Raw genomic sequence first — 27,840 nt, forward strand, 5'->3', positions numbered from 1 at the left:
GCCTAAAACTGCTCAAAAAAGTAAAGTCTATTTTAAAAATTAACTGAGGCCAATTAATCAAATGTGGCGGTGTTTAAAGTGATGACTAAATGATCAGTTACTAAAAACCAGTGAGTTAAATTGAGGTATAGAAACGAAATCCTGGTGAGTTTCTCCTGAACAATACTCATAAGGTTGAAGGGATATACCATGTATTTCTCCCAAGACAGAGATAGAGGGCAATGTGGCCAGTTTCTCCTACATCCTTCGGTTCCCATTCTCTCCTGTTTCCATCTGCTCAGATAAATATAAATATGATTTGTATTTGCATGTAGGTCTTTTACTGTGTGGGTGTGAGTGGTAGAATTATGGAATCGGAATTGTCTCAAGCTGCAACTTCTAGGAACAGAACTATTTAATATACGGCTGGTTCCTGAAAGTCAATTTCTCCAAATGAGATTGTTCTTTTGCAAACTTGCTAATCCTAAAAGCATTTTATCCATCCTGGAAATTTATTTCGCCATTTAACAAGTTAGTTATAAAAAGAAAACATTCCTAACTAGACTCCCCTCTCCAGGTAAAACAACTCTTCCAAGGTCAACAACTGGGCTGACTTCCCTCAGTCGGAACAGAACTTCCTTCCTCAAGTAGCACCACATGAACTGAAATCGTAGTGTCAGTCACTGCATTTTGCACCCGTTTTAACATTCATGGCGAGTGACCATGGAGCAAGCCACCTCTTACATCAATCTTTTTCTAAAACGTGGTGAAAACAGAACTTTATCATCAAAACCAGATTTCACTATATTTGATAGTCATACGATTTCTTTTCATAAATATACAAAATTGGACAATTAAGTTCGCAAACTCATCCTAGAAAAAGTGCTACATATCTCATTGCTGAATAACACTACGGTCACCTTTGAAGTCCTCCCCTTGGGAAACTATGCACTGATGCCAGCGCCTGGTCCACCCTTCAGAGCAATTTTGGAACTCTTTTTCTGAAATGGCCATCAGAGCTGTTGTCGTATTACCCTTGATGTCCTGAAAATGTCATCAGAATGTCTCCCTTTCAATATTTCCTTTATCTCCGGGTAAAGAAAAAAGTCATTGGGGGCCAGATCATTTGAGTAGGGAGGGAGTTCTAATAGTTATTTGTTTACCGGCTAAAACCTTCCTCACAGACAGTGCTGTGTGAGCTGGGGCATTGTCGTGACGCAAGAGCCATGAATTGATGGCGAAAAGTCATCTTTTTCACGCAGCCTTTTCAGCACTTCCAAATAGTAAACTTGGTCAACTATTTGTCCAGTTGGTACAAATTCATAATGAATAATCCCTCTGGTATCTAAAAAAGTTAGCAACATCGGTGCAACAAGTTTGCAAACTTAATTGTCCGACCTCGTGTGAGATCTTATTTCTTGGCTGAAGATGGTATCAATGCTTCTGCTTATCTACCATGAGCACTGAGTTATTACCGATGTTTGGGATAAGGCAGGGGACCCCAAAGGAAAAGTAGGGTACTGCAGCCACTCAGAGATGGAGGACCACACTGACTGAAGCATCTTTGGTGAGAACAAAAAACTTTTTTTTTAAAAGATTTTTTGGGGAAGGGGAACAGGACTTTACTGGGGAACAGTGTGCACTTCCAGGCCTTTTTTCCAAGTCAAGTTGTTGTCCGTTCAATCTTAGTTGTGGGGGGCGCAGCTCAGCTCCAGGTCCAGTTGCCGTTGCTAGTTGCAGGGGGCAGAGCCCACCATCCCTTGGGGGACTCGAGGAATTGAACTGGCAACCTTGTGGTTGAGAGCCCACTGGTCCATGTAGGAATCGAACCGGCAGCCTTCGAGAGTTAGGAGCATGGAGCTCTAACCATCTGAGACACCGGGCTGGCCGGAGAACAAGAAATTTGAAGCAACATAAATGGTCATCAGTAAGGGAAACCACTGAATTTTAAATGAGAAGGTGGGGTGGCCAGATGGTTCAGTTGGTTAGAGCGCGAGCTCTGAACAACAAGGTTGCCGGTTCAATTCCCACATGGGATGGTGGGCTGTGCCCCCTGCAACTAAAGATTGAAAACGGCAACTGGACTTGGAGCTGAGCTGCGCCCTCCACAACTAGATTGAAGGACAACAACTTGGACCTGATGGGCCCTGGAGAAACACACTGTTCCCCCAATATTCCCCAATAAAATTAAAAAAAAAATAACCACAGCTCTTAAAAAAATAAAGATAAAATGAGGAAGTGGATCCTCCAAGACATATTAAGTGGGAAAATATTTTGCAGAAATGCATAATATCTCACTGGTAAAAAACTGAATTAAATGTGTGGGGTGAGTGTGCACACGAGCACACAGCTAACACATTTACATACGCACAGAGAAAGGGACTAGGGTGGGGGTGGTAGTGCATGAGGAGAAATCTTTGCCTTTAATTTTTTATAAATAACACATTAATTTTAACAAAAAGAAAAACAATAAAGGCAAAAGGAAAGGGAACAGAAAGGTGTATCCAAAGAGCTACACACATTTGCAAAAGGAGACAGTCTAGGAAAGTTTGGGTTCTGCAGTGACCCCAAGGCTAACAGGGGACCCAAACCTGGGCAGTGGCTTTTGTCAAGTCCAGATAACTGGGGCCTTGACACAAAGATCATTTGCTCTCATTAGTGTTAGTCCCGGATTTCTTGTTAGCTGGCTACTCAAGACAAAGTCTTTGCAGGCTCTAAAACTCAACTACTCTTTCTTTCGGGCTGAGCAATTGCAAGCTTTCAGCTGTAACTTCACTGCTCAGAGTAGCCAAATCCACCTGCTTTGCACTTCCCAGTAGGCCTTTTCCCATCAACACCATCACCATCTAGTTAAGATAGGCCAGCGCTCAGTATGTATTAGGAACGACACTAAGTAGTTTACATACACTCAGTCATGTCCAGATCTTCCAAAGGCACCAATCTACAGGGAAAAAAGGAGACAAAAAAGGAGATGAAGCCTAGGAAACAATCTTCAGCAAATAGCAGATGGAGGAAGAAGGGGGGGAAAGCCTCCTCTTCCTTTCCTGGGTAAATGATAATATTTTTACTCCTCGCAGATGGTGCCTCCTGGAATACTGTCAGTGACTGCCTGGTGCTTTTCTCAGTGGCTTCACTTTTCCGAACCTTTCACTTTCTGGTCCATCTGGGAATGGATAGTTTTAGGAGCGTGTCGTGGTTGTGGGAGCCTGTAAAGGTATCAAGCCAGTTAAGGCAGAAGAGGTGAGGAGGGAGAGGGAAGGAATTGGTGGAATGGAGGAGGCGTATTATAATGAGAGAGAGAAACAGAATGAGAGGAGGGGAGGGGAGAGGGAGGGAGAGATGGATCTTGAGTCTCCCACAAAAAACAGCAGCCTGTGCAACTGACAAACTACATCCGGCATTTCCTGCTTGCTGAGCAACACATCGGACCCAGATGCAGCGCTCATGCCTGTATTGTCACCCGTGTCCAGGTAGAGCTCTTAACAGAACTTTAAAAGACACAAGTCTATCATTAGTTTAAAAAGGCTCTTTTTGGTGGTATTTTTTCCCATATGCACAAAATTCCCATTTCACAATACTCTCAAAGCGCTGGGGGAAATACAAAAGCATGTTACACTTACCAATGGGCACACGCTGGCACTCTCATCCTTTTGAAACAAAATGTCCTCGGTGGTGGTAGACACCAGTGACTGTTTTGTGATGCCGGCTTCGGGCTGGACTTCCTTTTTTTCCTCAGTTAAGTAGGATACTCTTTTTTCTTGTCTCGTTTCCCCCTTTTCTGGTTCCAAGTCTCTCCTTTCTTGTCCCAATTCATCTTGGGTCACATGGTCAGTGTCGTCCCCAAGCTCGCTGGAGGATTGCGATTCGGGGGAACTCATCTGCTGTTCCTTAGGACTGGTTAGCTCCAAATCAAGAAATTCTAATCGTGAGCTCAGGCTGCTTGACAGCTTTGACATTAATGAATGTTTTGATTCATCACCACCATGGGTTTTCTTAAAAAAGAAATAAAAGGAGATTGTGATTCCAAATACAGTACATGCTGCTACATTCTCTCCTTTCTTTTCCTAATCAGCCAGTCCCAGTGTTAGCCTCAGACTGGAATTATGAAGTGTTTTAAAAAGGAGCCTCGGACATTTTGTACTTAAATAACATGAATCATGGGTGTGTCAGGTTTATTCCTGGCCGACTAGCAGCAGACCCACAATAGTAAAATCATTCCTCCAAGTGTCACTGGTGGTCTCCAAACGACTGACCAGTTACAGAGTGTCACTTTTCCTTAGGCCAGGGAGAGTCTCTAGGAAGCTTACATTATTATTATCGCATTGACTGTTCTAAGGCAAGCACACGCCAGTTAATCCCTACTGGCCCTTTAAGCCAGCTCTGGTACATACCTCCACCAGGAAGCTTTCCCTGACCATTCTCCAAGCTGGGTTAAGTTGTTCTTTTCTGAAAATATCTCCTATGTATCTCTCAATCTCCGCACTTAGCATATTGTTTCATAATGTTCGTTTATGGGTCTGCCTCCCCGCACACCCTAGAACTCCTTAAGAGAACGAACTGCGTCTTATTTGGTTTTGTATCCCCCGTAGCCTGGCATATAGTAAGCATTCAATTAATGATTATGAATGAATGAATGACAATTACTACTTACTGGAGAAGTTTCTGAAATGACTGACTGGGGATCGGTCAACGTAAGTCTCTCCAAACTGACCACGGTTTCGGTGATGTCTTGGGGTGTCACTGTGGTTTCTTCTTGGACTTCTGCAGCCACTTCCTCCTGTGCTGTTCCAGCCTTTTCCACTGTTTCTTCTCTGACAGCCTCCTCCTCCTTCTCTGTCTCCTCCCCCTCCTCCTGAGAGTCTCTCCATGCTACTATTTCATCTTCTTTTGATTCCTGTTGCACACTTTCTACCTCTGCATAATAATTTGGATTTTCTTTTTCTTTTTCTTCCATTTCTGTTTCTCCATCTTCTGTTTCTCCTAGGAGGCTTTCCTCTGCATCTGACATTCTTCTCTGTTGAGTTTCCCCTAGAGAAATTTGACCGTAATAGTCAGCAGGGCCCTCTGTTTCCCATTTTGATGCCTTGGTGCATTAACCTATCAATGAATTGTGCAATACCACCTCTGGTTCCTTTCCACGGGAATACAAAGAATGTCATACTCCTGAGAAAGCCTGTCCCAAATCTTGAAAAAATAATTGATCCCAGGGACTCTCATCTTTCTAGGAATAACTTTAGAGCCCTTTAATTATTTAAAATATATTCCTATTCCCACAGGCAGCAAAATGTATAACCCAGGTATTAGCAACGATTCTAACGGAACTAAGGGAAGAAGCAGTGTGGCTTAGTGGTTAAAAGCTTGGATTTTGCAATCAGCCTCTCCTAGCATCCCAGGTCCACGGCTCACCCGCTCTGTGACGCTGGGCAAGTCACTTTAGTCCTCAGAGTCTAAATTTGCTCACAGGCAAAATAGAAATGATAACCTGAAATTTTGAGGTGATTGTGAAGATTCGATGAGATGACAGATGTAAAATACTCAACACCGTTGCAGTATAGTGCTTGAGAAATGGTAGCAATTGTTTAAAAAGTTTAAAAGCCTTTTAACATATTCTCTTACTTATTCCTTAAAGAAACTTAATTTGAGCCTCTGAGAGTTGAAGTGACTTTTTCAAGATGACACAACTGGGAAGAAGCAGATCTCTCTGACACTCAGTTCCTCCACCTCAAAAACTGATTTCAAGTCTAGAGCCGCTAGCACGGAGCCTCCTCCGACTGCCAAACTTTGCCAGTGACTCTTGATGCGGGGGCTTTAGGGGAGCGGCGGCCGGTGTGCGGGTAGGCGCAGCGCACAAAGACCAGGCAGCGCCCTTTGCTCCAGCTCAGGTCTCCCTGGGGCCGCCCCGGGCCCCGCCCGCCCGGCTGGAGTAAGCGGCCCCCGGAGGCACCAGGCCCCGGCTTTGCTGGGCACCCCTCCCGGGACCCCGTGATCTGTGATCTTCGCCCCTGACTCACAGAGCGCGCCCACCCAGGTCCTTATAGGTCAGGGTCGTCCTGCAGCCTGGACCCCTCCGCCTCCAGCTGCTGCCGCTCTTTTCGAGGGACTGCCTAGTTACGGTTGCCACCCAAGCCCGTCCCCATGGTAACAGCTGCCGCCCCGGGCGATGAGCCGTAAAGCGAAAAGACTGGACGGAAGTCATGTGCCCAGAGAGCAGCCGCGAGCGGGGCTGGCGCGCCCCCTGCTGGTCCGCAAGGGCGAGGCGCCGGGGCTACTCTGGCGGCGAAATTGGCTTTCCTGATCTCACCTTACTTTCTTCCCATCCACTTTAAACCAAGTGCGACATCCCCTGAGAAGCTGCAGTGGCCAATACTAGCAATTTTGACTTTCTGAAGTCTTTTTTTCTTTTTTTAAGATTTTATTGGGGAAGGGGAACAGGACTTTATCGGGGAACAGTGTGTACTTCCAGGACTTTTTTCCAAGTCAAGTTGTTGTCCTTTCAGTCATAGTTGTGGAGGGCGCAGCTCAGCTCCAGGTCCAGTTGCCGTTAGTTGCAGGGGGTGCAACCCACCATCCCTTGCAGGAGTCGAAACCAGCAACCTTGTGGTTGAGAGCCCACTGGTCCATGTGGGAATCGAACTGGCAGCCTTCGGAGTTAGGAGCATGGAGCTCTAACCACGTGAGCCACCAAGCCGACCCAACTTTCTGAAGTCTTAACAAGATTTAAGTGAAGAAGTACGAACTGTTTTGATAAAATTCTCTTTGTCAAAAGCAAGCAAAATTTCTCGGTCTCATACATGCTGCACACATCTGTCCACACCTTCTTACCGGGGCACTACGTGTTGTGTAACGAATTTTAGCTAGCTGGGATGAAGTATTATATAGGTTACATTATCTTGCTGTACTTATCACAAAAAGTTTCTGCAAAACCAGTTTGGCTATTAGGATCATTCTACCTCAAACTGACCCTCCCCTACGACCTCGCAGAAGAGGGCACACTGGCCATCCTGTGGTTTCTAAAGGGAGACGAGCAGGAAACCAGCCAAAGGCACTGATGCAGAAGGCTGCTGCTATTGGTTTAAGAGAATGGGAATGATTCTCCCTAAGCCCCATGCTCCAGTACTGACTGATTAATATGCACACATCTCACGGGGAAAAAAGGGATAAACTGGATGGGACAAACTGTGTTTATTATCATCTAAGTCTTATAAAAAGAAGTGGGAAAATACTTGGAATTAGAACACAATTTAAACAGCAAACATTAGTAAACACAGCATGTGGAGGACATACATGTGATATGACCGTCTGGGGAACACACTCACAGGAAGGCATTCCAGCTGAGCATGAGAACCCATGGCTGGAAGCACACCCCAATACCGATTCTTCAGGACAAGCCAGTATGTGTAGTCAATCCAAGGAAATCCAGTCCCAAGGAACACAAACAGGCATGCCTCTGCAGAAGGTGCCAGGTCTCTGAAAGAGAGTGGTCTGCACAAACTATTTACAAAATAGTGCTGATCTGAGGGCCTGACAAGAGGAGGTTCAATTATAAAAAAGTCAAATTAGAAGCTAATTTGCAGACTTTTTTATTCTAGAAGTGAAGAGAGCTTGTTACCCATTGATGGGTTATGTAAAAAAAGCTGACACTTGGGTTTCGCTGAGCTGCTTGGGTTTCCCTGTTCCTAAAGGGAGTAATTCTGGCCCTGGAAGTCCAACTGCTGAGGACGCAATTTCTGTATCCAGAGCAGCAATGCCGTAGTGCAGATGATGATGGGGCAGCCAGAGTGTCTGGAAACCCCATTCACTAAAAAGATGATATTCCTAAAATGCTGTTGGTCAAATTTGACTGGCACAACTGTTGGTTTGTTCAACCCAACTTTCTATAAGGGTGTTCTAACTCCTGGTCTGAGAGGTTCATATGAAATTCAGTTTGGGTGATAACATGGTCCTATCAGCATTATAAACCTATGTTTATTTGGGGGAAATAACTCCTAAAAGAATAAAGTCACAACAGCACCTCCCAGAATAACTCCCGCCCACTTGCCCACAATCAGAGGATTCCCATGGAAGGCCATGGCCTAATCTGCAAAAGATGCTAAACACCGATCAAGTTTTTAACAGTGCCTTAAATCCCGAGAGATTATACTGGGAGGCCACAGCATTTCCATCATCTAGAAGTTCAGCTTCCAGATTCTTCCAGGTCTTTAAGCTTCAGGGAGAGGAGGAGGAAACCCCACTAGACCCAAGTCCAAGGCAAGGGAAGATGCTCTCCTGTTACTGTTCCTCAGGGACAATCATCTTTCCAAAGGAATAATGTTGCAGCTGGAAGAAAAAAAGAAAAGGATCGGTTTAAGTTTGGTGACTCCATTCAGGAAGATCAGAAGGTAAGCCCTTCTGAGCTTTTTACCCCGATTTTAAAACAAATGCCCAGTTAATAAAAGAACCAGAGAGACCAGGGCTCCCTCCACCTCCATACCTGCAATTTCATTCCTGTCACAAGGATTTATCATGAGTTCTATGGGCAAGCTGGGGATTCCCATCATTTCCCAATGACCTCCCTCCTCCCTGCAGCTTTATGTCTAACAAACACACAACTGACACTGCAGTGTGAATGAACAGAAACAGATACTTCACCCCAGCAGTCCTTTTCCCGCCCAGCGTGTTGGGACAAGTCTAAGCTGGTGTTTCTCCCCTCTGCGGGTCACTGTCACATTCAGGGGCTTCTGAAAGGAAAACAATCTCATTTTATGTTCAACTTCTTTATCATTCAAAGAGATTCATGCTAAAATGCTGAGATACTCTTTTTTGCCCATCAGATTGGTAAGGATGCTTATTTTAAGCATAATCCTTAAAACAAGTGTGATGGATATTGAACTTTTGGGGCAGCCAGTGGGGCTACAAATCAGTACCATCCTCTTGCAGAAACATGTCCCCTGCAAAAAAATCTTTCAATGGTGTATACAAGATATAATTTGCAAAAGTACAAGATGATATACGAACTAAGTGTTCATTCCAGGACTGTTTATAAATTCAAATACTGAAAACATCCAAAATATCTTCAAATAAGGTATTTGTTCAAATACAGTATAGTGAATGAAGCTGTTTTAGTAAAAACAAAATAAAACCAGCAAAGTATAAACTGATCACAATATATTTTTTTAAATGACATGCATGTGTTGCTTGGTGCATAAAAAGTTTTCAGGGAGATAAACAAGAAAACTGTTAACAGTGGTTACTTCCAAGAGATAGAAGGACTAGTGGTTTGGAGTAAAAGAAGATAACTTCTACTTTTTTTTTTTTAACATTTACTTTTCTATCTTTCTATACCATTAACTTTTTTTTACCATGTGTATTACTTTAATTAAAACAAATTAAACTAGGTAGAATATATACCAAAGAAAATTACGAGTCAAAATAAGATGCATCAAAATTTAAAAATTTCAATGCATCAAAGGACACTATCAAGAGAGTGAAAAAAGCAACCCACGGAACAGCAGAAAATATTTGCAAATCATCTGATAAGGGATTAATGTACAGAATAGATAAAGAACTCCTACAACTCAACAACTAACGACCCAATTGAAAAAGAAGCAAAGAACTTAGACATAAGAGAAACAAATAGCCAATAAGCTCATAAAAAGACGCTCCACATCACTAATCATTAGGGAAATGCAAATCACAACCACAGTGAAGTATCACTACACATCCATTACGATGGCTACTATCAAAAAATCAGAAAACAGCAAGTGTTGGCGAGGATGTGGAGAAATTGGAACCCTCGTGCACTGTTGGTGTGACTATAAAATGGTACAGCTGCTGTGGAATACAATATGGCAGTTCCTCCAAAAATTGAAAATAGAATTGCCATAAAATCCTGCAATTACACGTCTGGGCATGTACCCAAAGAACTGAAAGTAGGGACTCAAACAGGTATTTGCACACGCACGTTCACTGCAGCAGTATTCACAGTAGCTAAAGGGTGGAAGCAAACCAAGTGTCCATCAACAGAATGGATAAACAAAATGTGGTCTACCCATACAACAGAATATTATTCAACCTTGAAAAGGAAATTCTGACACATGCAACCATATGGCTAGACTACAAAGACCTTATGCAACGTGATATACACTAGTCACGAAAGGACAAATATTGTATGATTCCATTGATGGGGGTACCTAGAGCAACTTCACAGAAAGAAAGTAGATTAGTGGTTGCCAGAAGCTTGGCGAGAGGTGAATGGCGAGTTAGTGTTTAGTAGGTACAGTTTCAGTTTGGGAAGATGAAAAAATTCTGGAGCTGGATAGTGGAGATGGTTGTAGAACAATGTGAATGAACTAAATGCCAGAGAAATGTATACTTAAAAATGGTTAAATTGGTAAATTTTGTTATGTACACTTTACCACAGTTTTCTTAAGTTATCAGAGATCTATCAATGTAATCTCTGAATCTGAAAAAAAAAAATAATAAAACATGAAAAAAATTTAAAAACGCCATTTTTCACCTAGATTGTGAAAGAATCAAAGACTAACAATAACACAGCTGGGGGTGGGGGGGGGTCAAGAAATAAGCACTCACATAAACTGCTTGAGAAAATGTAAACTAATGCAAGCTTTCTGGAAGAAGTTTGATAATGTTTATCAAATCTGTAAATGTTGGGCTTCTAGTCAAGATGGTGGAGTAGTATGTAAACTGTAATTGAAAAATAAAACTTATTTTTTTTTAAAAATCTGTAAACGTGCATTGCCTTTGACCCAGTAATTCTACTTCTAGAAATCTATCAGAAACCTTCACTCAAGACAAAAATATTCACTACACCATTGTTCGATGTCCAAACATTGGACACAGCCGAAATGTCCAGTGGGGGGGGGGGGCTGGCTAAATAAAAGATGGCAAACCAAGCAATGGAACATGAAGACAGACGCACACCAATGGGGAAATCCCTTCAAAGTAGGGGAAAAATCCAGAAAGGTATGGAGAGTGGGTCTTGTTTGTGTCTTTTTGTTAAAAAAGCAACCACTATAGACATATACACCTACACTGAGAAAATGTGTGAGGGATATACTGATGTGCTTCCAGTTCTGGAAAAAACAGCCCTGGGCCAGTAGAAACACAGAGGTCGTCCTTGACACAGTCTGTCCTACTATCTATTTTATATCCTAAATGTCCCTCTTATTTGCCCACTGCCTTCCACCCTCAGACCGTTCGTCAAAGCTACCATCATCTTTTGACTGGGCTGCTAAAACTGTCAGCCCTCCAATCAGTTCTCTACCTAGCACCCAAGAAATCTTTTTTTAAGACACAGAGCTGTTTACATGTTACTCTCCAGCTTGGGAGTGTGCATGGCTCCCAACTGACCCTCAGGAAAAAATAACTAGGTTCCAATCAGCCTTCTCTGGTCCTCCCACCCCAGGCCATGACCTGCCGGAAGGCCCCTCTCCCTGCCAGTCTCCCCGCCTTGGTAAACTTGTATACACTTAGGGGTCACATCCTACGAACATTCTCCTTCAACTCTGAAGTAATCAGGACCCCACTATTTGCTCTCCTAGCTCCCTTGAACTTTTCCTTCATAACACTCATCACAGTGTATAATTAATTATGTATCTGTGATTATTTGATTAGTGCTTATCTCCCCACCAAAGTGCTTCCAAGGCAAGGACCCTTTGTTTATCTGTTTTACTCCCCATTATGGCACCCGCATCTTGCCCAGGACTCCAATAGAGCAGATAAAGTATTATTACTACGGGAAGGAGATCCAGGACTTTTATTCTTACTTTGAACAATTTACACTAGTTTTTTACACTAAATATGCATTACTGTTAAGATATAATTAACATACAATAAAATTCATCATTTTAAAGTATACAATTCAGTGGGTTTTATATATTCAGAGATTTGTATGACCATCACCACTATCTAATTCTGGAACATTTTCACCATGCAAAAAGAAACCCCATCCCCATCAGCAGTCACTCCCCATCCCTCCTCCCCCAGCACCTGGCTGCCACTAATCTACTTTCTGTCTCTATAGCTTTTCCCATTCTGGACATTTCACATAAATGAATTCTAAAATATGCGGCCCTTTGTGTCTGGCTTCTTGCACTTAGCACAAATCCTTTCCAGCGTCACCTATATTATAGCATATCAGTACTCCATTTCTTTTCATACCTGAATGAAAAGAAATGCATTATTTTTATAATAGACTATTTTTTAAATTTTAAGATTTTTTTTTCTTTTAAAATACATGCATTTGAAAAAAAAGAAAATATATGTATTTGATCCAGAAACTCACCTTTAGAAAGTTATCTAAAGAAACAGATTTGTCTACAAGAGTGTTAATGTCCAGGTTTCCACAAAATTGGAAATTACCTCAATGTCTAACACTATAATGCTGTGGGGGTTTTTGTTTCATTATTTTTTTAATTCACAGAGCATACCATGGAAACCTGGACCGCTGATTTTCAAGCTGGGCTCTGGCTCCAGGAGGCCCCAGGGCCCTGAGGAGATGAAGCCCCCCAAGCCCCGCCAGGCCCTCCCAGCAGCTCAGCTTTTATCTGTTGATATTTGGAATTCCCCGGGAAATTTTATTTGAAGAAAAGTTTCTGTTGCTAAAAAATGCTTAATAACTACTTTAGTAAAGACTGATTTACACAGTATTAACTACAGTTACCACACTGTATACTAGATAATACTGTACTGCATATTTGAAAGCTGCTAAGAGTAAATCTTAAAAGTTTTCATCACAAGAAAAACTATTTTTGCATCTGTGTATGGTAATGGATGTTAACTAGACTTACTGTGGTGATCATTTCATACTAGATGCAAATATCAGATCATTTTGTTATACACTTGAAACTAATGTTAATCATAACTAACGTTATTTATAACTAATGCCAATTATAACTAATGTTACACGTCAATTATACCAATCAGTAAAGAAGGATTTGTAGACCTATAAGGAGCCTAAGAATATATTTAACTAGAAAAGACAGATTAAAAACCAGTAGCTATTACGTAATCACCAAAAACTGGAAACAACCTAAATGTCCCTCACTGGTAAATGGATAAACAATCTGGGATTCATCCACTCAGCCGTGAAAAGGAGTGGATACACACACCAACATGGAAGAACCTCGGGTGTAGAATGCGGAGTGAAAGAAGCCAGACTTCAACGGCTATAAATACTTTTAAGTATTTGCGGTTCCATTTATATGACATTCTGGAAAAGGTAAAACGATAGGGATGGCACACAGATGAGTGGTCGTCCTGGAGTGAGTGGGGCTGGGGAAAGGGTTAACCACAAAAGGATATGACGCCATTTTGGGGGGACGATGGAACTACTCTGTATCTTCATTACGGTAGCAGTTACCTGTCTATATACGTTTGTCAAAATTCACAGTACTGTACACTGAGAAAAGTAAATTTTGCTATAGATAAACGACACCTTAATAAAAACAACCAGTCACTACCCTGTTTCTCCGAAACTAAGACCTAACTGGACAATCAGCTCTAATGCATCTTTTGGAGCAAAAATTAATATAAGACCCAATATTATATGTAATATTACATTATATTATATTAATTATATAAAACCCAGTCTTATAGTAAAATAAAACTGGGTCTTATATTAATTTTTGCTCCAAAAGACACATTAGAGCTGACTGTCCAGCTAGGTCTTATTTTCAGGGAAACACGGTATATACGCTGGTGTGGCCACACAGCTGCCAAGTAGCCATTTCTGAAGGAGAAAACATGGACTTGAAGGAGAGAGAGATTTCTCATTCTATGGCCTTTGGTTCTGTTTTTACCAGAAAATACAAATGGACCTACTTACAAAACAAACCAGTAACAGTGAGTTGCAGCGAAGTTTAAAATATGTGACTCAAGATACACAAGAGACATGTATAAACCATAACACACTAGGAAGGCTGAGAAAAAACAGAATGAAAAATAGAGAGAGACTTTGGGTAGACATAACATAATGAGCTTACATCTGCACTACCTCTAGAAACCTTACCAAAATGATGACGGAACAGTAAAAAGATAACAAAGGCATGATACCACAAGGACAAATACATAAAGTGGGGAAGGGGACTGCCAAGATGAGAGATGACAACAAAATGAAAAGCTTAAAGAAACTGGACAAGTGCTGGCTGAGCAAGGAGACAAAACAGGAACCCTGTGTGGTGGTTTTGGAATATGGCCATAAATTCTTTGACAGTCCTTCCTTCGGGAGGTACAGGTGAATTCACCTCCCTTTGAGCATGGGCTGACCTTAGTGTATCACTTCAAAGAACAGAATAGACTGGAAGTGAAAACAGGCGTCTTCAAAGACTGGGGCAAAGACCGCACTGCGGCCTCCTCTGCCCACTGTGGAGAAAGCCAGCTGCCATGTTGGGAGAGCAGCAAGCAGCGCCTGTGAGGAGCACCTGCAGCCTCCTGCCAACAGCCACGTGCGTGAGGCATCTCGGAAGCAGATTCTTTTCACCTCAGTGAAGCCCCCAGATGACCAGAGCCCCTGCCAACATGTTAACTGCAAACTCATGAGAGATGCTAAGCCGGGACCGCCCAGCTACAAAACACTCCTGGACGCCCAACCCTCAGAAAGTCATAGACGTAAATGTTCGTTGTTTTAAGCTGATGATTTTGGGGGTGATTTCCTTTTTAAATTCACCAATAGAAAAATAACACACCCTTTATGGTAAAGCGATAAAGGGACACAGACGAAGAACAAATAGGTTTGTTCCAGGGAACCCCAGAAAGGTTCAGAAAAAACAGACCAAGGGAACAGAATAAAGAATCCCACATATAGGAATTTGATAGGTCACAGAGGTGGCAACTGGGTGGGTAAAGTATTAACTGTTCAATAAATGGTTGGGGGACAACTACTATCCTTGGGGGGAAAAAAAGTCTGGTGCCCTACCTCACAGCATTCACAGAAATTAATTCCAGATGAGGTATATACTCAAGAGAAGTGACAACAAATGTCCACACAAGAAATTGTACATGAATGTTCCTAGCAGTACTACTCATAATAACCAAAAAGGTAGAAGCAACCCAAATGTTCATCAACTGATGAGGGGATAAATAAAATGTGGCCTATCCACACCACGGGATATTATTCAGCCATAAAAAGGAGCGAAGCACTGATACACGCTACAACGTGGATGCATTTTGAAAACAGTATGCTATGTGCAAGAAGTTAGTCACAAAATATCACATATTGTAGGGTCATCCCATTTATATGAAATGTCCAGAATAACCAAATCCATAGAGACAGAAAGCAGTTTAGTGCTTCCCAGGGGTTGGTGGGATGGAGGGAATGGGGAGTGACTGCTAATGGGTATGAGGCTTCCGTTCGGGATGATGAAAATGTTCTAAAATTGACTGTGGTGATGGATACACACTCTATGAACACACTAAAAACCACTGAATTATGCACTTTAATGGGTGAACTGTATGGTATGTGAATTATACCACAATAAAGCTGTTGTAAAAATAAAAGATAAACTCCACATGGAGTAAAGAAAAACAAAAAACAAAACAGGCTGGCCCGGTGGCTCAGGCGGTTGGAGCTCCGTGCTCCTAAACGCTGAAAGCTGCCGGTTTGATTCCCACGTGGGCCAGTGCCAGATGGCTCAGTTGGTTGGAGCACGTCCTCTCGACCGCAAGTTTGCCATCCCGCAAGGGATGGTGGGCTGCGCCCCCTGCAACTAACAATGGCAACTGGACCTGGAGCTGAGCTGCGCCCTCCACAACTAAGACTGAAAAGATAACAACTTGACTTGGAAAAAGTCCTGGAAGTACACACTGTTCCCTAATAAAATCTTTTTAAAAATAAATAAATAAAAATAAAAGTACTAGAAGAACTTCTTTAAGCAGACGCAGAAGCCATAAAACAAAAACTGGTGAATTCTGACAATATCAGAATTTTAAACTTTCATACACATACAGATTTGATGAAGGTGTCACTGTGGAAATGGAGGTGTCTTCTAGCAGGGACACAGGCCCGACGCCTGCCTGCTGATGAGTTACATCTGGATGACCCACACAATCAAGCAGGACTCAAGTGGGCACAAGAAAACCCCGGAATTCTTGGTTAAACTGAAGGAAACATTTGGGAACCAAAACCTTTAGTAAATAATTTCAGTGGACTTTGAGCCCCATATTTCTCCTGCAATGTATAAATCTTTGCCTAAAAAACTTTTGAGGTTACATTACTGAAAAATGAGATAAAATGATTAGGTGGAAATGTTATTTAATGACATATTATGCCACTAAGTGGAAAGCTATAATTGATTTTGAATTCCAACTCTTATGTTTTTAAGGACTGAAATTGTCAAGGTGCACACAAATCGAGTTCTAATACACCGCTGTTTGAAGAGTACTGAGCTACCATGTATTGCCCCATATTTATTTCAATTATCAGGTGTGGTTTTGGCAGGGAAAAACCGTGTAATGTAAATAAATTCAACAAAATTGATGTCTAAGTGAATTTAAAAAAAAACAACCTCTCAAATAATCGAAGACACCATAAACAAAGTTAAAAGACAAGCCACTAACCAGGAGAAATATGCAGAATGTAAACATGCAAAATGTAAACAGGTATATATCTAGAACTTATACCGAATTCCTACAAATCGATTTTTAAATAGGACAAGAAACCCAGTAGAAAAAAAATGGGGAAAAATATAAACAGACAATTCACAGAATTGAAAACATAAACATCAATAAAAACATTAAAAGAAAATTCTCAACCTCACTGGTAATCAGGAAAATACAAATTAAAACAAGACGCCATGTGTGTGCATAGTCGTGAGCAAGCATGCATGGCTGTTCATACTGCCATAAAATTGGAAATTACCCATACATCTACCACTACGGCAACGGATGGACAAATTGCAGTCCATTCACACCGTGGAGTATTATGCAGCAGTGAAAGAGTGAGGCATATGCCACACTCTAAGAAACACTGTTAGATAAATCAGGGACAGAAGTAGGAGGGGTATTTTAGATAGGGTGGCTAGAAAGGCCTCACTGAGAGGGTGTCACGGTACAAGATGAGGGAGGTCAGGGAGTGAGATGAGGGACATAAGGGAAGAAAAGCATCCTAGGCAGAGGGAACAGCAAGTGTGGAGGCCATGAATGGGGACTGTGCCTGAGCAACAGCACTTTGAAGGCAGCAGTCAAGTGCTCCGTCAACGTTTCCTGGCCCTGACAGTTCTAGAGTCACGTAACCCCCTACTCACCCCCTCGCTGTGCTGTACCACACTGCCAATGTTTTGTAGCGACTGGAAGTTTTGGGTGTTTACGGAGCCAAACTCCACAATCTCGTCATCCACTTGCAGACCCTACAGAGAGAAGTGAAAACCAAGCTAGATTAAATACGCTTCTGGTGTTCTTTACACTTCTATGCCCAATTTAATGTCAAGGTCAAGAGCTTGCTTTCTACAGGGGACAATGGCAGGCGCAAAGAGGTCAGGGATTTAGACAGCTCATCCAGGAAGGGGGTAATGGATAACTGGGCCACCTCCTCCAGGGGGGGTCTTCCCAGGGCAGATGTAATAGCAGGTAGCCAGGTCTGCCCAGTTGTACCTTGAGATATGTGGGGAAAAGCCGAATGCTGCTCTCATTCAGGGGCAAGAAGGTTCAGGGGCAAGAAGAGGCAGGCAGGCCAGTCTGGGCCTATGTTGTCCAGGGGTCAGAGTGTAGCCAAGTTTGCCCTTCAAGCCCCCAAACAAGCAGACCCTTTCGTTCTAAGAACACAGAGCACAATCCATTCATCCCTTTGTCATGGGCAGACTAGAGCACGGGCTACGTGCTGTGGCTTCAGCCGGGAACAGCACAGAGCTTGCGTGTAACTTACAGTCTTGTGATCATAAATGGGACTGGCGGGATCTGGGTGCAGGGCCCAGCTCTACCTCTTAGCAGCCATGTCTCTGAGGCCTGTCTTCAGAGGTGAAAGGGGGTAAAAGGTAGTCCCTACCGCAGAAGGTGGCTATGGGATTAAACGGTAAATGCACGCCCACGTCACAACTGTACACGACCTTCACAGCAGCGTCGTTCATAACAGGCAAACAGTGGAAACCAAAATGTCCATTAACTGATGGATACATCAAAGGTGGTCCAGCCATCAGTGGAATATTACTCAGGTAAAAGAAGGAATGAAAACAGACACACATGCTCCAACACGGTTGAACCTTGAACACATGACGCCAAGTGGAGGAAGCAGTCATAAAGGACAACATATTGTATGCTTCCACGTCTGTGAAATGTCCCAATAGGCAAATTCAGAGATGGAAAGCAGACTGGTTGGTGCTGGGGGCTGGGGGAGGTGGGGGCTGTGGGGAGTGACTACTCGGTGAAAGGTTTCTTCTCAGGATGATGAGAATGCTCTAAGATGGATTGTGGTGATGGAGGCACAACTCTGTGAAATCACTGAAAGCCAGAGAATTGTGTATTTTAAATGGGTAAATTTTACGGTATGTGAATTACATCTCAATAAAGCTGTTTAAAACTTCTTAAAATACACCGGGCAAGATGTAGAACTCATTTGGCAGGACACTTGGTGGAAAGCAAGGGTTTAGTAAATGGCAGCTGTTGTCTATTACTCGGTGCCCGGCTAAAATGGGCCTCAGGAAGAGACCCTCTTTTCCTCTCTTGGGACATTTATCACCTCCTACCTTGTGTCCAGGCCTCTCCCTGACCAATTTGGTGTGCAGCAGGGGCCTTTCCAAAACCCTGGCCGCAGCACGGGGCTGGGCCTCCAGCAGGCCTTGGTGTTTGCTGAATGAGTAAGTGAAGTGCAGCACGGAGAGAGCGTGGGGCTGTCTTTCCTGGGTCCTCCCCACTCCACCGCCACCCTAAGCTACCTGACCTACAGCGCTCTCTGGGTGTAAATTTGGGTCGCCAGGCCCTGGCTCACCGCGAGGCTGGCGGGGGAGCCAGGACTGACGCTGTTCACTTTGGCGAAGGCCTGAGGTGGGGCGAGAGCCTCGCTCTGACCCAGGGTGCAGCTCACGGCCTCTTCATGGGCCTCAGCCATGTCCCGGGCCTGCTTCTCCTTGTCGCGAGCATGCAGCTGGTGCAGGGCGTCCTCCACCTGCTTCATCACTGCCTTGTGATCGTTCTGCAAGCCTGGAAGGAGAAGAGCGTATCAGGGCCAGGCAGACAGCCGAGGACACAGGACTCCCACTCATTCACTGAATATTTAACGAGCGCTGACTGTGTGCCAGACGTGGGGCTGGAGGCTGAGGACCAATGTGTGGGCATCACAGAGGAGCTACCTCCATAAGGCTCATAGTCTAGCAAGGAAAAGAGCCAGGGAACAAGTAATTCCCATAATTACAGCAGAGGACTGCGACGAGGGCCGAGCCCGCCAGGGGACCTGATCTTGCTAGTCTAGGAGATCAGGGAAGGCTTCCCGAAGGCAGCACCGTTTCAGCTGAGACCTGAAGGATGAACATTCCATGGCCACAAGTTCCGATGCGGTACAAGGGGCAAGTGTGGCAGTCACACGAATGAATGAAACGGGCTAGGTTGCACTTTTCTCTGAATGCCTCCAGGGGTAAAAATGATGCCTGCATCTACTCATACACGGCTGGTGATGTTCAGTCTTGGAGAAGTAACAAGGAAAAGGCTGGAAATTAGGAGTTTGGGGGTAAAATCCTTAATTTTTTCAGAATTGATGGCCAATTCAAAATGTTGTGAACCACTGTCCACTCAAATAAGTCCTCTCTGCAGGCCAGTCCAGCAGTGGTTGGCATTTTGATGACTTCTTTTCATCTAAAGCCACTTCCTCTACTGCTGTGGATTCCACAGTCCCGAGGCCTGAGCTGACCAGCAGTGCCCGTCAACCCATAACTAGCATCCGTGGGTCCCAGACTTTCACACTTTCCAGGTGCCTTTCACCATGGGCATGCATGGCTACCTAACCTGGTTCCTGCCCCCAGCACTTCGGAGCACAGGTGAGGCCCTCAGCCATAATGGGACTCTGGTACTCAACCCACAGGAGCAGACGAGAGAAAAGAACCCAGGTTTGAGTAAATGGAGACATATACCAGCGCAGGAAAACTTCAAGTGGTGTCAGTGCGTAACATACGGTCACTCTGACTGGAAAAGAACCCCCTCTTCCCAGGGTAATAAGCTCCATGAGGAGCCCCAGAACCCAATGCCTAGACACGACCTACAGCTTTAGAAAATGAAATGACTTCATTTACAATATGTTGCAGTTCAAATCAGGATTCAAAACAAAATTTTTCCTGGACAAAATGTTTCCGAGGGGGGCCGGCCCGGTGGCTCAGGTGGTTGGAGCTTCGTGCTCCTAACTCCTTTGAAAGGCTGCCAGTTCGATTCCCACATGGGCCACTGGGCTCTCAACCACAAGGTTGTCAGTTCAATTTCTCGAGTCCCGCAAGGGATGGTGGGCAGCGCTCCCTGCAACTAAGATTGAACACGGCACCTTGAGCTGAGCTGCCGCTGAGCTCCCAGATGGCTCAGTTGGTTGGAGCGCATCCTCTCAACCACAAGGTTGCCAGTTAGACTCCTCAACTCCCGCAAGGAATGGTGGGCTGTGCCCCCTGCAACTAACAATGGCAACTGGACCTGGAGCTGAGCTGCACCCTCCACAACTAAGACTGAAAGGACAACAACTTGAAGCTGAACGTCACCCTCCACAACTACTTGACTTGGAAACAACTTGACTTGGAAAAAAGGCCTGGAAGTACACACTGTTCCCCAATAAAGTCCTGTTCCCCTTCCCCAGTAAAATCTTTAAAAAAAATGTTTCCGAGGCACATTTCAAAATCAAACTTACAACTGTAATAAATGCAGTATACTAATGTAAGATATTAAAAATAGGAAAGACTAAATATAGAGTATATGGGACCTCTGTATTACTTTCCCCATTTTACTGCAAATCTAAAACTGTTTTAAAAAATAAAGTCTAGTTTTAAAAATGAAATAAACTTGTGAGAATAGTTTTTCAAAAGAAGACCAATAAGAAGGAATTGCTCAAGCACACTCTTAAGTATATTAAAGTCATAAGACAGTGCACTATTAGCACCCAAAGAAAGAGTGAACAGAACAGGGCCAAAAGCCCAGAAAGATGTAAGCATGTCGAAAGATTCAATATATAATACTGGTAGTGTTTCAAATGAATGGAGAAAGAACGGACTATTCAATACATGATGTTGGACATGGATGGACCTGGAGAGTATCATGCTAAGTGAAATAAGTCAGACGGAAGCAGACAAGAACTGTATGATTTCACTCATATGTGGGATATAAAACAAAAAGCAAGAAAAGAACAAATAAAACAAACTCACAAACAGACAACAGAATGGTGGTTACCAGAGGGGAAGAGGGTGTGGGGAGAGAATAAAGAGGGTAAAGGGGGACAAAGATATGGTGACGGAAGGAGACAAGACTTTGGGCAGTGAGCACACAATGGAGTGTACAGGTCTTGTATTGTAAAATTGTACACCCGAAACTTATATGTTATGAACCAATGTTACTCCAATAAATTTAATTTTAAAAATTTAGGGGCGGCCAGTTTCTCAGCAGTTAGAGCACAGTGCTCATAACACCAAGGTCGCCAGTTTGATTCCCACATGGTCCAGTGAGCTGCGCCCCCCACAACTAGATTGAAAAAAAAAAACACAAAAACAAAAAAAAAACCAGAACAATGACTTGACATGAAGCTGATTGATGGGTCCTGGAAAAACACACTGTTCCCCAATATTCCCCAATGTAAAAAAAAATTTTTAATAAATAAATAAAATAAAATAAGAAATTAAAAATAACCCAAACCTCAAAACAAATTTTTTAAGTTAAAAAAATAATAATAATAAATGGTGTTGGGACATCAGGCTAACCATTTGGAAAAAAATAAGTCGTACCCTCCCTCACACTGTGGGCTAGAGCCTCTCAAATTTTCTCCAGAATCCTCCAAACTAGCCAAGCCAAAGGGGCTGGATCCCTACAGCATCTAAGGCTTAAGCCAAAAGCCCCAAACTTCCCTCCAGTCTGATCATTTAAAATGGTTTTTCCTTACTCTGTATCTTCCTATTTGTTTTTATACAAAAATGGCATGTTTCTTTTCCCTAAATCTTCAAGGAAAAGTGATGCTCTAAGAAGTCCTATGATCATACTGCGGCTCTTAAGGAACTTTTGACATCTTAAGCTGTATCCCACTCGAGGGTACTTGTACCCTCATTGAGAAGCACGCTCTTGTACCAAAACATGCTGCAGATGGAGTCAAGATTCAAAGAGGTAACAGAAGTCATTAAGTGGAAAATGTAGATGATAAATTCCCTTCTAATATGACTGGGTGGTGGACTGCTGGTTGCCCACCTGTGGCAAGGTGAACAATGGCCCCACAAAGATGTCCTGAACCCCAGAACCTGTGACTATGTTACTTTACATGGCAAAGGGCACTTTGTAGATGCAATTAAGTTCAGGCCCCTAAGCCAGAGAGAGTATCCTGGATTATCCAGGGGGTGGGCCCAATGCAATCACAAGGGTCTTTATAAGTGAAAAAGGGAGGCAGAGGGTGAGAGAAAGAGATGTGATGACAGAATCAGAGGTTGGAGAGATGCAATTGCTGGCTTTGAAGATGGAAGGGGCCATGCGTCAAGGAATGTGGGCAGCCTCTAAAAGCAAGGGAACAGGCTGTCCCCTAGAACCTCCAGAAGGAACACCTTGATCTAAGCCCAGCGGGACCCATTTGGATATCTCACCTCCAGAACTGTAAGATAACAAATGTGTGACATTGTAAGCCACTAAGTCTGTGGTCACTTGTTACAGCAGAAACAGAAAACTAATACAAGACCCAACCTCTACTCTCCCTCTGTTCCTGTCTATCACTACCATTAACAGCTAAACATGTTTCCTAACACAGAATTGATCTGATTAGAATGGTAAGCAATATTTGACTTGGGTTTCTACGATTATTTCAATAAAGTTTCCACAATGAAGTAAAGTTCTTAAAAACAAAATGACCAAGGAAACCATATATACGGAACGAGATCATCCCATGCAGGCAGAAGACAGGGAAGCAGATAACATGGAAGAGTGGCGATTTCACTTCTGGGCCTTAGCGTCCTCTCCTGCAAGGTGGGGGATCCCCCGAGGGTCACTCACAGGCGATGCTGTGCCTGGCGGTCCGGACTTGGTACAGGTCCACGTCGGAGCGGGGGTAGCCCTCGCAGTCCACCAGCGGCTGGCTCATCCCAACACCTTTTTGCTGGAGGGAAGGAAAGTGGTTAAAAAGACTACACAGCTAGGAAGTCCTCAGACCTCTTTCCCCAGACTCTTTTCCTTCGCAATCCTAACAATGGGGACAGTGACGAAAGCTGCCATATATTGACCACTTAGCACAGACCAGGTTCTTTGCCCACATCCTCTCACAAACACCTTCTGAGGGGGGCACTATATGTTAAATTAATTTTTAATAACACAAGTAATGCATGAATCATTCTCCTTTTTTTGAAGTTAGAACTGTCCAATAAAACTAAAGACTTCTTTGAGCAACAACCACAAGGCCAGCGGCCCCTTCGACTCCTCCAAACCCTCCTTCTTACATGCAGCTGACACCTGGCTGGTGGCCTTGGAAGCTGGAGAGCTGTGAGAACCCCTAAAAGCACCCTGCTGTGGCAGGACTTTGGTTCCTCTGAATATAAAAAGGGCTCTCAAAGGGGCTCTCACCGCAGGGAGGATACACTGATTATCACCCACCTGGGTAGAGAAACTGGGTGGGAGAGGGGTGGGGAGTGCAGAGGACAGGGAGACAGACTTTTCATTTTACATCGTTTACTAGACTTTGAATTGTTTAAACTTTTATTTTTTTTTTAAGTGTGTTTTTCCAGGACCCATCAGCTCCAAGTCAAGTAGTTTTCAATCTAGTTGTGAAGGGCGCAGCTCACAGTGGTCCACGTGGGGATCGAACCCACAACCTTGTTAAGAGCGCCGCACTCTGACCAACTGAGCTAACCGGCTAGACTTTGAATTCTGACCATGAGAATGTATTCCCTATTTAAACAATACGTTCATCTGAACATTTTAAAGTCTTTTCCTATGTAAGAGCACGGTGCAAAAAAGCAACGCGACATATTAGATGATGACGGAAGGCAGGAATTTTGCAAAGAGACTTTGATTTGATCTCAATTCTGCCGCGTACAATCTGGGTGCCCTTGCTTACAAAACCCTCACCTCTCTAAGCCTCCGCTTCCTTAGTTATAAAATGGGAACAATGGCACTCATTCGCTTCCCACCTGTTGTGAGAATTAATGAGTTGACCTAATGTAAAGTGCTTAGGGCAGTGCCAGGAACATGCATAGTGGGGTGAATAGTAGCCCCCAAAAGATATGTCAGAGTCCTAACCCCCAGAACCTGTGAATGTGACTTTATTTGGAAATATGGTCTTTGCAGATGGAATTAAGGATCTCAAGGTGAGATCATCCTAGATTTAGGGTGGGCCCTCAATCCATTGCCAGATATCCTTATGAGAAAAAGAAAAGGGGCATTTGGGACACAGAGACACAGAGGGAAGACCCTATGAGGCAGAGATTGGAGTGATACAGCTACAAGCCAAGGATGGCCGGCAGCCACCAGAAACTAGGAGAGAGGCATGGAATGGATTCTCCGTCAGAGCCTCCAGAAGGAACCAACCCTGCCTTCATTTTGATTTCCGACTTCTGACCTCCAGAAGTGAGAAAATAAACTTCTCTTGTTTTAAGCCCCACAGCTTGTGGCCATGTGTTATGGCGGCCCTAGGAAATGAACATACGTAGAAAGTAATAAATGATGGCTGTAATTATTAGCCAACAGAGAGACAGTGCCCAATGTACACAGGTACTGGGTGGAGAGATTCCATTTATCTCCCTTTGTCTCTAGAAGCCTCTGTGTTAAGCTGAGTGTTTCCTGCGGGGGGTGGGGGGCAGAGGGTCCCATATACTCCCTTACCGCAGGACTCTATAGATACCGCAGAAAGGTGTCACGGGCTACATAACTGCATCTGCCTCCTGCCTTCCCACAATGACTAAGAATTGACTGGCCTTCCTGAATCAGTACCACATAAGGCACTACTTTCAAAAGTCGGGACCCACACACAGTGCATTAAATAACCCTGAATCTAAAATATTTATTCCCTTTCCAAGTATCTTTAACCCTTCAACAATCAAGGAGAAAAATCTCCATTTGGTGCTGGTCTTATCACCTACAGATCACTGCTATCTCTGGGCCTCTCCAATGCGTTTTTAACAGCTTTATGGAGTTACAATTCACATGCCATACAATCCACCTATTTAAGGTGTATAATTCAATAGCTTTTAGAATATTCACAGAGTTGTGTAACTATCACCACAATCTATTTTAGAACATTTTCATCACTGTCCAAAAAGAAACTCCGGACCCATTAGCAATCACTGATTCCCCCCTCCCCTCAGCCCCAGCAACCACTTCGCTACTTTCTGTCTACAGATTTGCCTATATTCTGAACATGTCCTATAAATGGAATCCTAAAATATGTGGTCTTTTGTAATGAACTCCATAGCACCATGTTTTCAAGATTCATGTATGTTGTAGCGTGTCAGCACTTCATTCCTTTTTATTGAATAATATCCCATTGTATGGACAGACCACATTTTATTTATCTATTCATCAGTTGATGGACATTTGGATGGATCACCTTGTTATGCATTTTTATACCTTACATTTAAGGGAGAAGAGTCTCATTTTTTCACATGCTGTAGAATTATAAAATTTCCTTTTCAAATAAATCTATTTAAGTAAAAAAGTGAGTCAATTTAAAGAAAAACATAAAGGGAATAACAGTACAGGAAGTATATGGATACAGCGTCCTGTTTACGGTAGAAAGTAACTGAAGTTTAAGAAATTGCTGGGGGGCGGCCCTTTGGCCCAGTGGGTTAGAGCGAAATGCTTCTAACAGGAAGGTTGCCAGTTCGATTCCCACATGGGCCAGTGAGCTGCACCCTCCACAACTAGACTGAAAAAAAACTAAGACTTGACTTGGAGCTGATGGGTCCTGGAAAAACACACTGTTCCCCAATATTCCCCAATAAAAAAAAAATTGCTGGCATGTTTGAAAGCACCGGTTCTGAGTCAGCAGGCCTGAGATCTATATCCCACTTTGTGACTTTGAGCAAGTGACTTCCCCTTCATTAAGCAGCACCCTTCAGGCATATAGTCAGCACTCGGTGAAATGGTACCCTGGCCTCCATCTGATACCTCATCTTACGCCCACCACCTAACTAACATGCATTCCATCCGCCCTCACATAGGATGTAACTAATTTACCCCTTCTCTGCAAATTGATTTGTGGTTTTACACTACTGGGTGGCTTGAAAAATAATATCAGTTTGGGAGCTAGCCCCACCACTGCCACTTCGTGGCTACAAAACCCTAGGCAGGGTCTGCCCCACTCTGAGCCTCAGTTTCCTCCTTATACAATAAGGCTCACGAGCCTTCCCTATCACACAAAGCTCAGTCCTTTGACCAGTAGCATCAGCATCGCCAGAAACACAGCATCTGCCCACGCGTGCCCCGCCCCCCACGAGAATCTGAATTTTAACGTACACATTCACGTTTACGAAGCTCTGACATAAAGTGGTTGGTAGAACACAGGCCATCAGGTAAAGGTTAACAAAGACGGATGATGGTGGAGACTATCAATCACCCAGCCTCCGCCAACTGTGACAACCGGGCGGCAGGTCTCAGGGAAGTGACGCCTGTCTCCTCATCCCTAAAATGGTGGGAATAACAGAGCTCACCTCAAAGGGTTGCTGCGACGATTAAGTGAGCTCCCCAATGAAAATCACGTAAAACAGGGCCCAGCCCAGCTGTGCACAGTAAGTAAGGGCTCCATAAACTTTCGCTCGAACAGCAATGTTGTTCTTAGTTCTCGACGTGATTTGCCCGACCGCCCGCTGCCGACAGAGGCGCAGGTGCGGCGCCCAGGGCCTCCCACGGAGGCGAGAGCCACAGCTGAGAGCTCAAGCGGAGGCCGCCCGGGCCTCCCAGGACTTCCGGGTCCGGAGGCCGAGTCCGGAGCCCTCGGGATGCCCCCCCACGCCGCCCGGGGACCCGCAGCCCACACTCACGCTCTCCAGAACCTCATAATTGGCCTTGATCTGCGCTTCGATTTCCTCCTTGCGCCGTATCAGCTCCTGGATGTCGCTGACAGTCACCGCGCCGGCCTGCGGAAAGCCTGCGCCCGGCTTCTCTTCCTTCTCCGACATCGTGGACCTCCACCGGGGATTCTGAACACCCGGTTTCCCGGTCGCAGACGCGGGAGGAGACGGGCTACGGCTCCGCCCGCGGGCCAAAACACCTCGGCCGGCCGCGAGCGCGGGAAGGCGTGAGGGGCGTGGCTCCGTCGGTGGGGCGGTGTCACCGGAAGCCACGCCCTGCTGGGATACGTGGTCCTGTGGTGACTCCCCCTGGGGCGGGATGCGGAGAAATGGCTTCCCTGTCTGTACCCTCCAAGCGCTGGCCCTGACCAGGGCGGATGATCACTCCTTAGCTGACTCATTTTCTTTCCCCATTCATTCAACTAACATTTACGTGCTGAATGCCGACTGTACTCGTATGTCCGTCCGAGCGCACTGTGCGTGGCGCTCCAGCTCAGCTCTTCACGTGACAGAGCCCCTGAGGGTTTACAAAACGCATTCTGATTCCGAATCCCCCGTTTTACAAACCTTACAAGCTTGAGTTCAAATCTACTTACTGCAATGTAGTGACCTTAGGTAAATTACTACATTTCTCTGAGCCTCCATTTTCGCATCTGTAAATTGGTTCCATATCAATAGCAATCAATGTCATAGAGCTGACATTTTGCCAACAAATATTTAT

At 44.1% G+C, this 27,840-nt stretch overlaps 2 protein-coding genes across 7 annotated transcripts in view; both read right to left on the minus strand.

The window, feature by feature from the left end:
- Nucleotides 1–6,114, minus strand: part of CFAP251 (cilia and flagella associated protein 251) — a 54,374-nt gene extending 48,260 nt beyond the window's left edge. For 2 of the 4 annotated variants that reach the window (XM_081036735.1, XM_081036734.1), the window contains exons 1-3: nucleotides 5,991–6,072; nucleotides 4,631–5,007; nucleotides 3,600–3,971 (exon numbers count right to left, since the gene is read on the minus strand). In XM_081036735.1, coding sequence (XP_080892861.1) covers nucleotides 3,600–3,971; nucleotides 4,631–4,987 — 729 coding nt within the window. In that variant the 5' untranslated portion in view covers nucleotides 4,988–5,007; nucleotides 5,991–6,072. Of the gene's footprint in view, nucleotides 1–3,599; nucleotides 3,972–4,630; nucleotides 5,008–5,461; nucleotides 5,492–5,990 lie in introns of those variants that run through there. The other 2 variants (XM_081036733.1, XM_081036732.1) reach the window with 2 other exon arrangements.
- Nucleotides 5,991–27,326, minus strand: PSMD9 (proteasome 26S subunit, non-ATPase 9). 3 transcript variants are annotated; one of them, XM_081036796.1, is made up of 6 exons: nucleotides 27,090–27,326; nucleotides 23,113–23,215; nucleotides 18,896–19,107; nucleotides 17,220–17,321; nucleotides 8,608–8,696; nucleotides 5,991–8,295 (listed from the first exon to the last, which is right to left on the minus strand). In XM_081036796.1, exons 1-6 carry the CDS (start codon nucleotides 27,225–27,227, stop codon nucleotides 8,268–8,270), a joined length of 672 nt encoding a protein of 223 aa, XP_080892922.1. In that variant the 5' UTR covers nucleotides 27,228–27,326; the 3' UTR covers nucleotides 5,991–8,267. The 3 variants fall into 3 exon arrangements, with proteins under 3 accessions (XP_080892922.1, XP_080892923.1, XP_080892924.1); XM_081036797.1 differs by having other exon boundaries at nucleotides 8,608–8,693; nucleotides 27,090–27,324; XM_081036798.1 differs by lacking the exon at nucleotides 27,090–27,326 and adding an exon at nucleotides 26,566–26,731.
- Between the last annotated feature and the right edge of the window lie 514 nt (nucleotides 27,327–27,840).

The sequence above is a fragment of the Rhinolophus hipposideros genome, assembly GCF_964194185.1.
Source record: "Rhinolophus hipposideros genome assembly, chromosome: 24".
Taxonomy (NCBI): Eukaryota; Metazoa; Chordata; class Mammalia; order Chiroptera; family Rhinolophidae; genus Rhinolophus; species Rhinolophus hipposideros.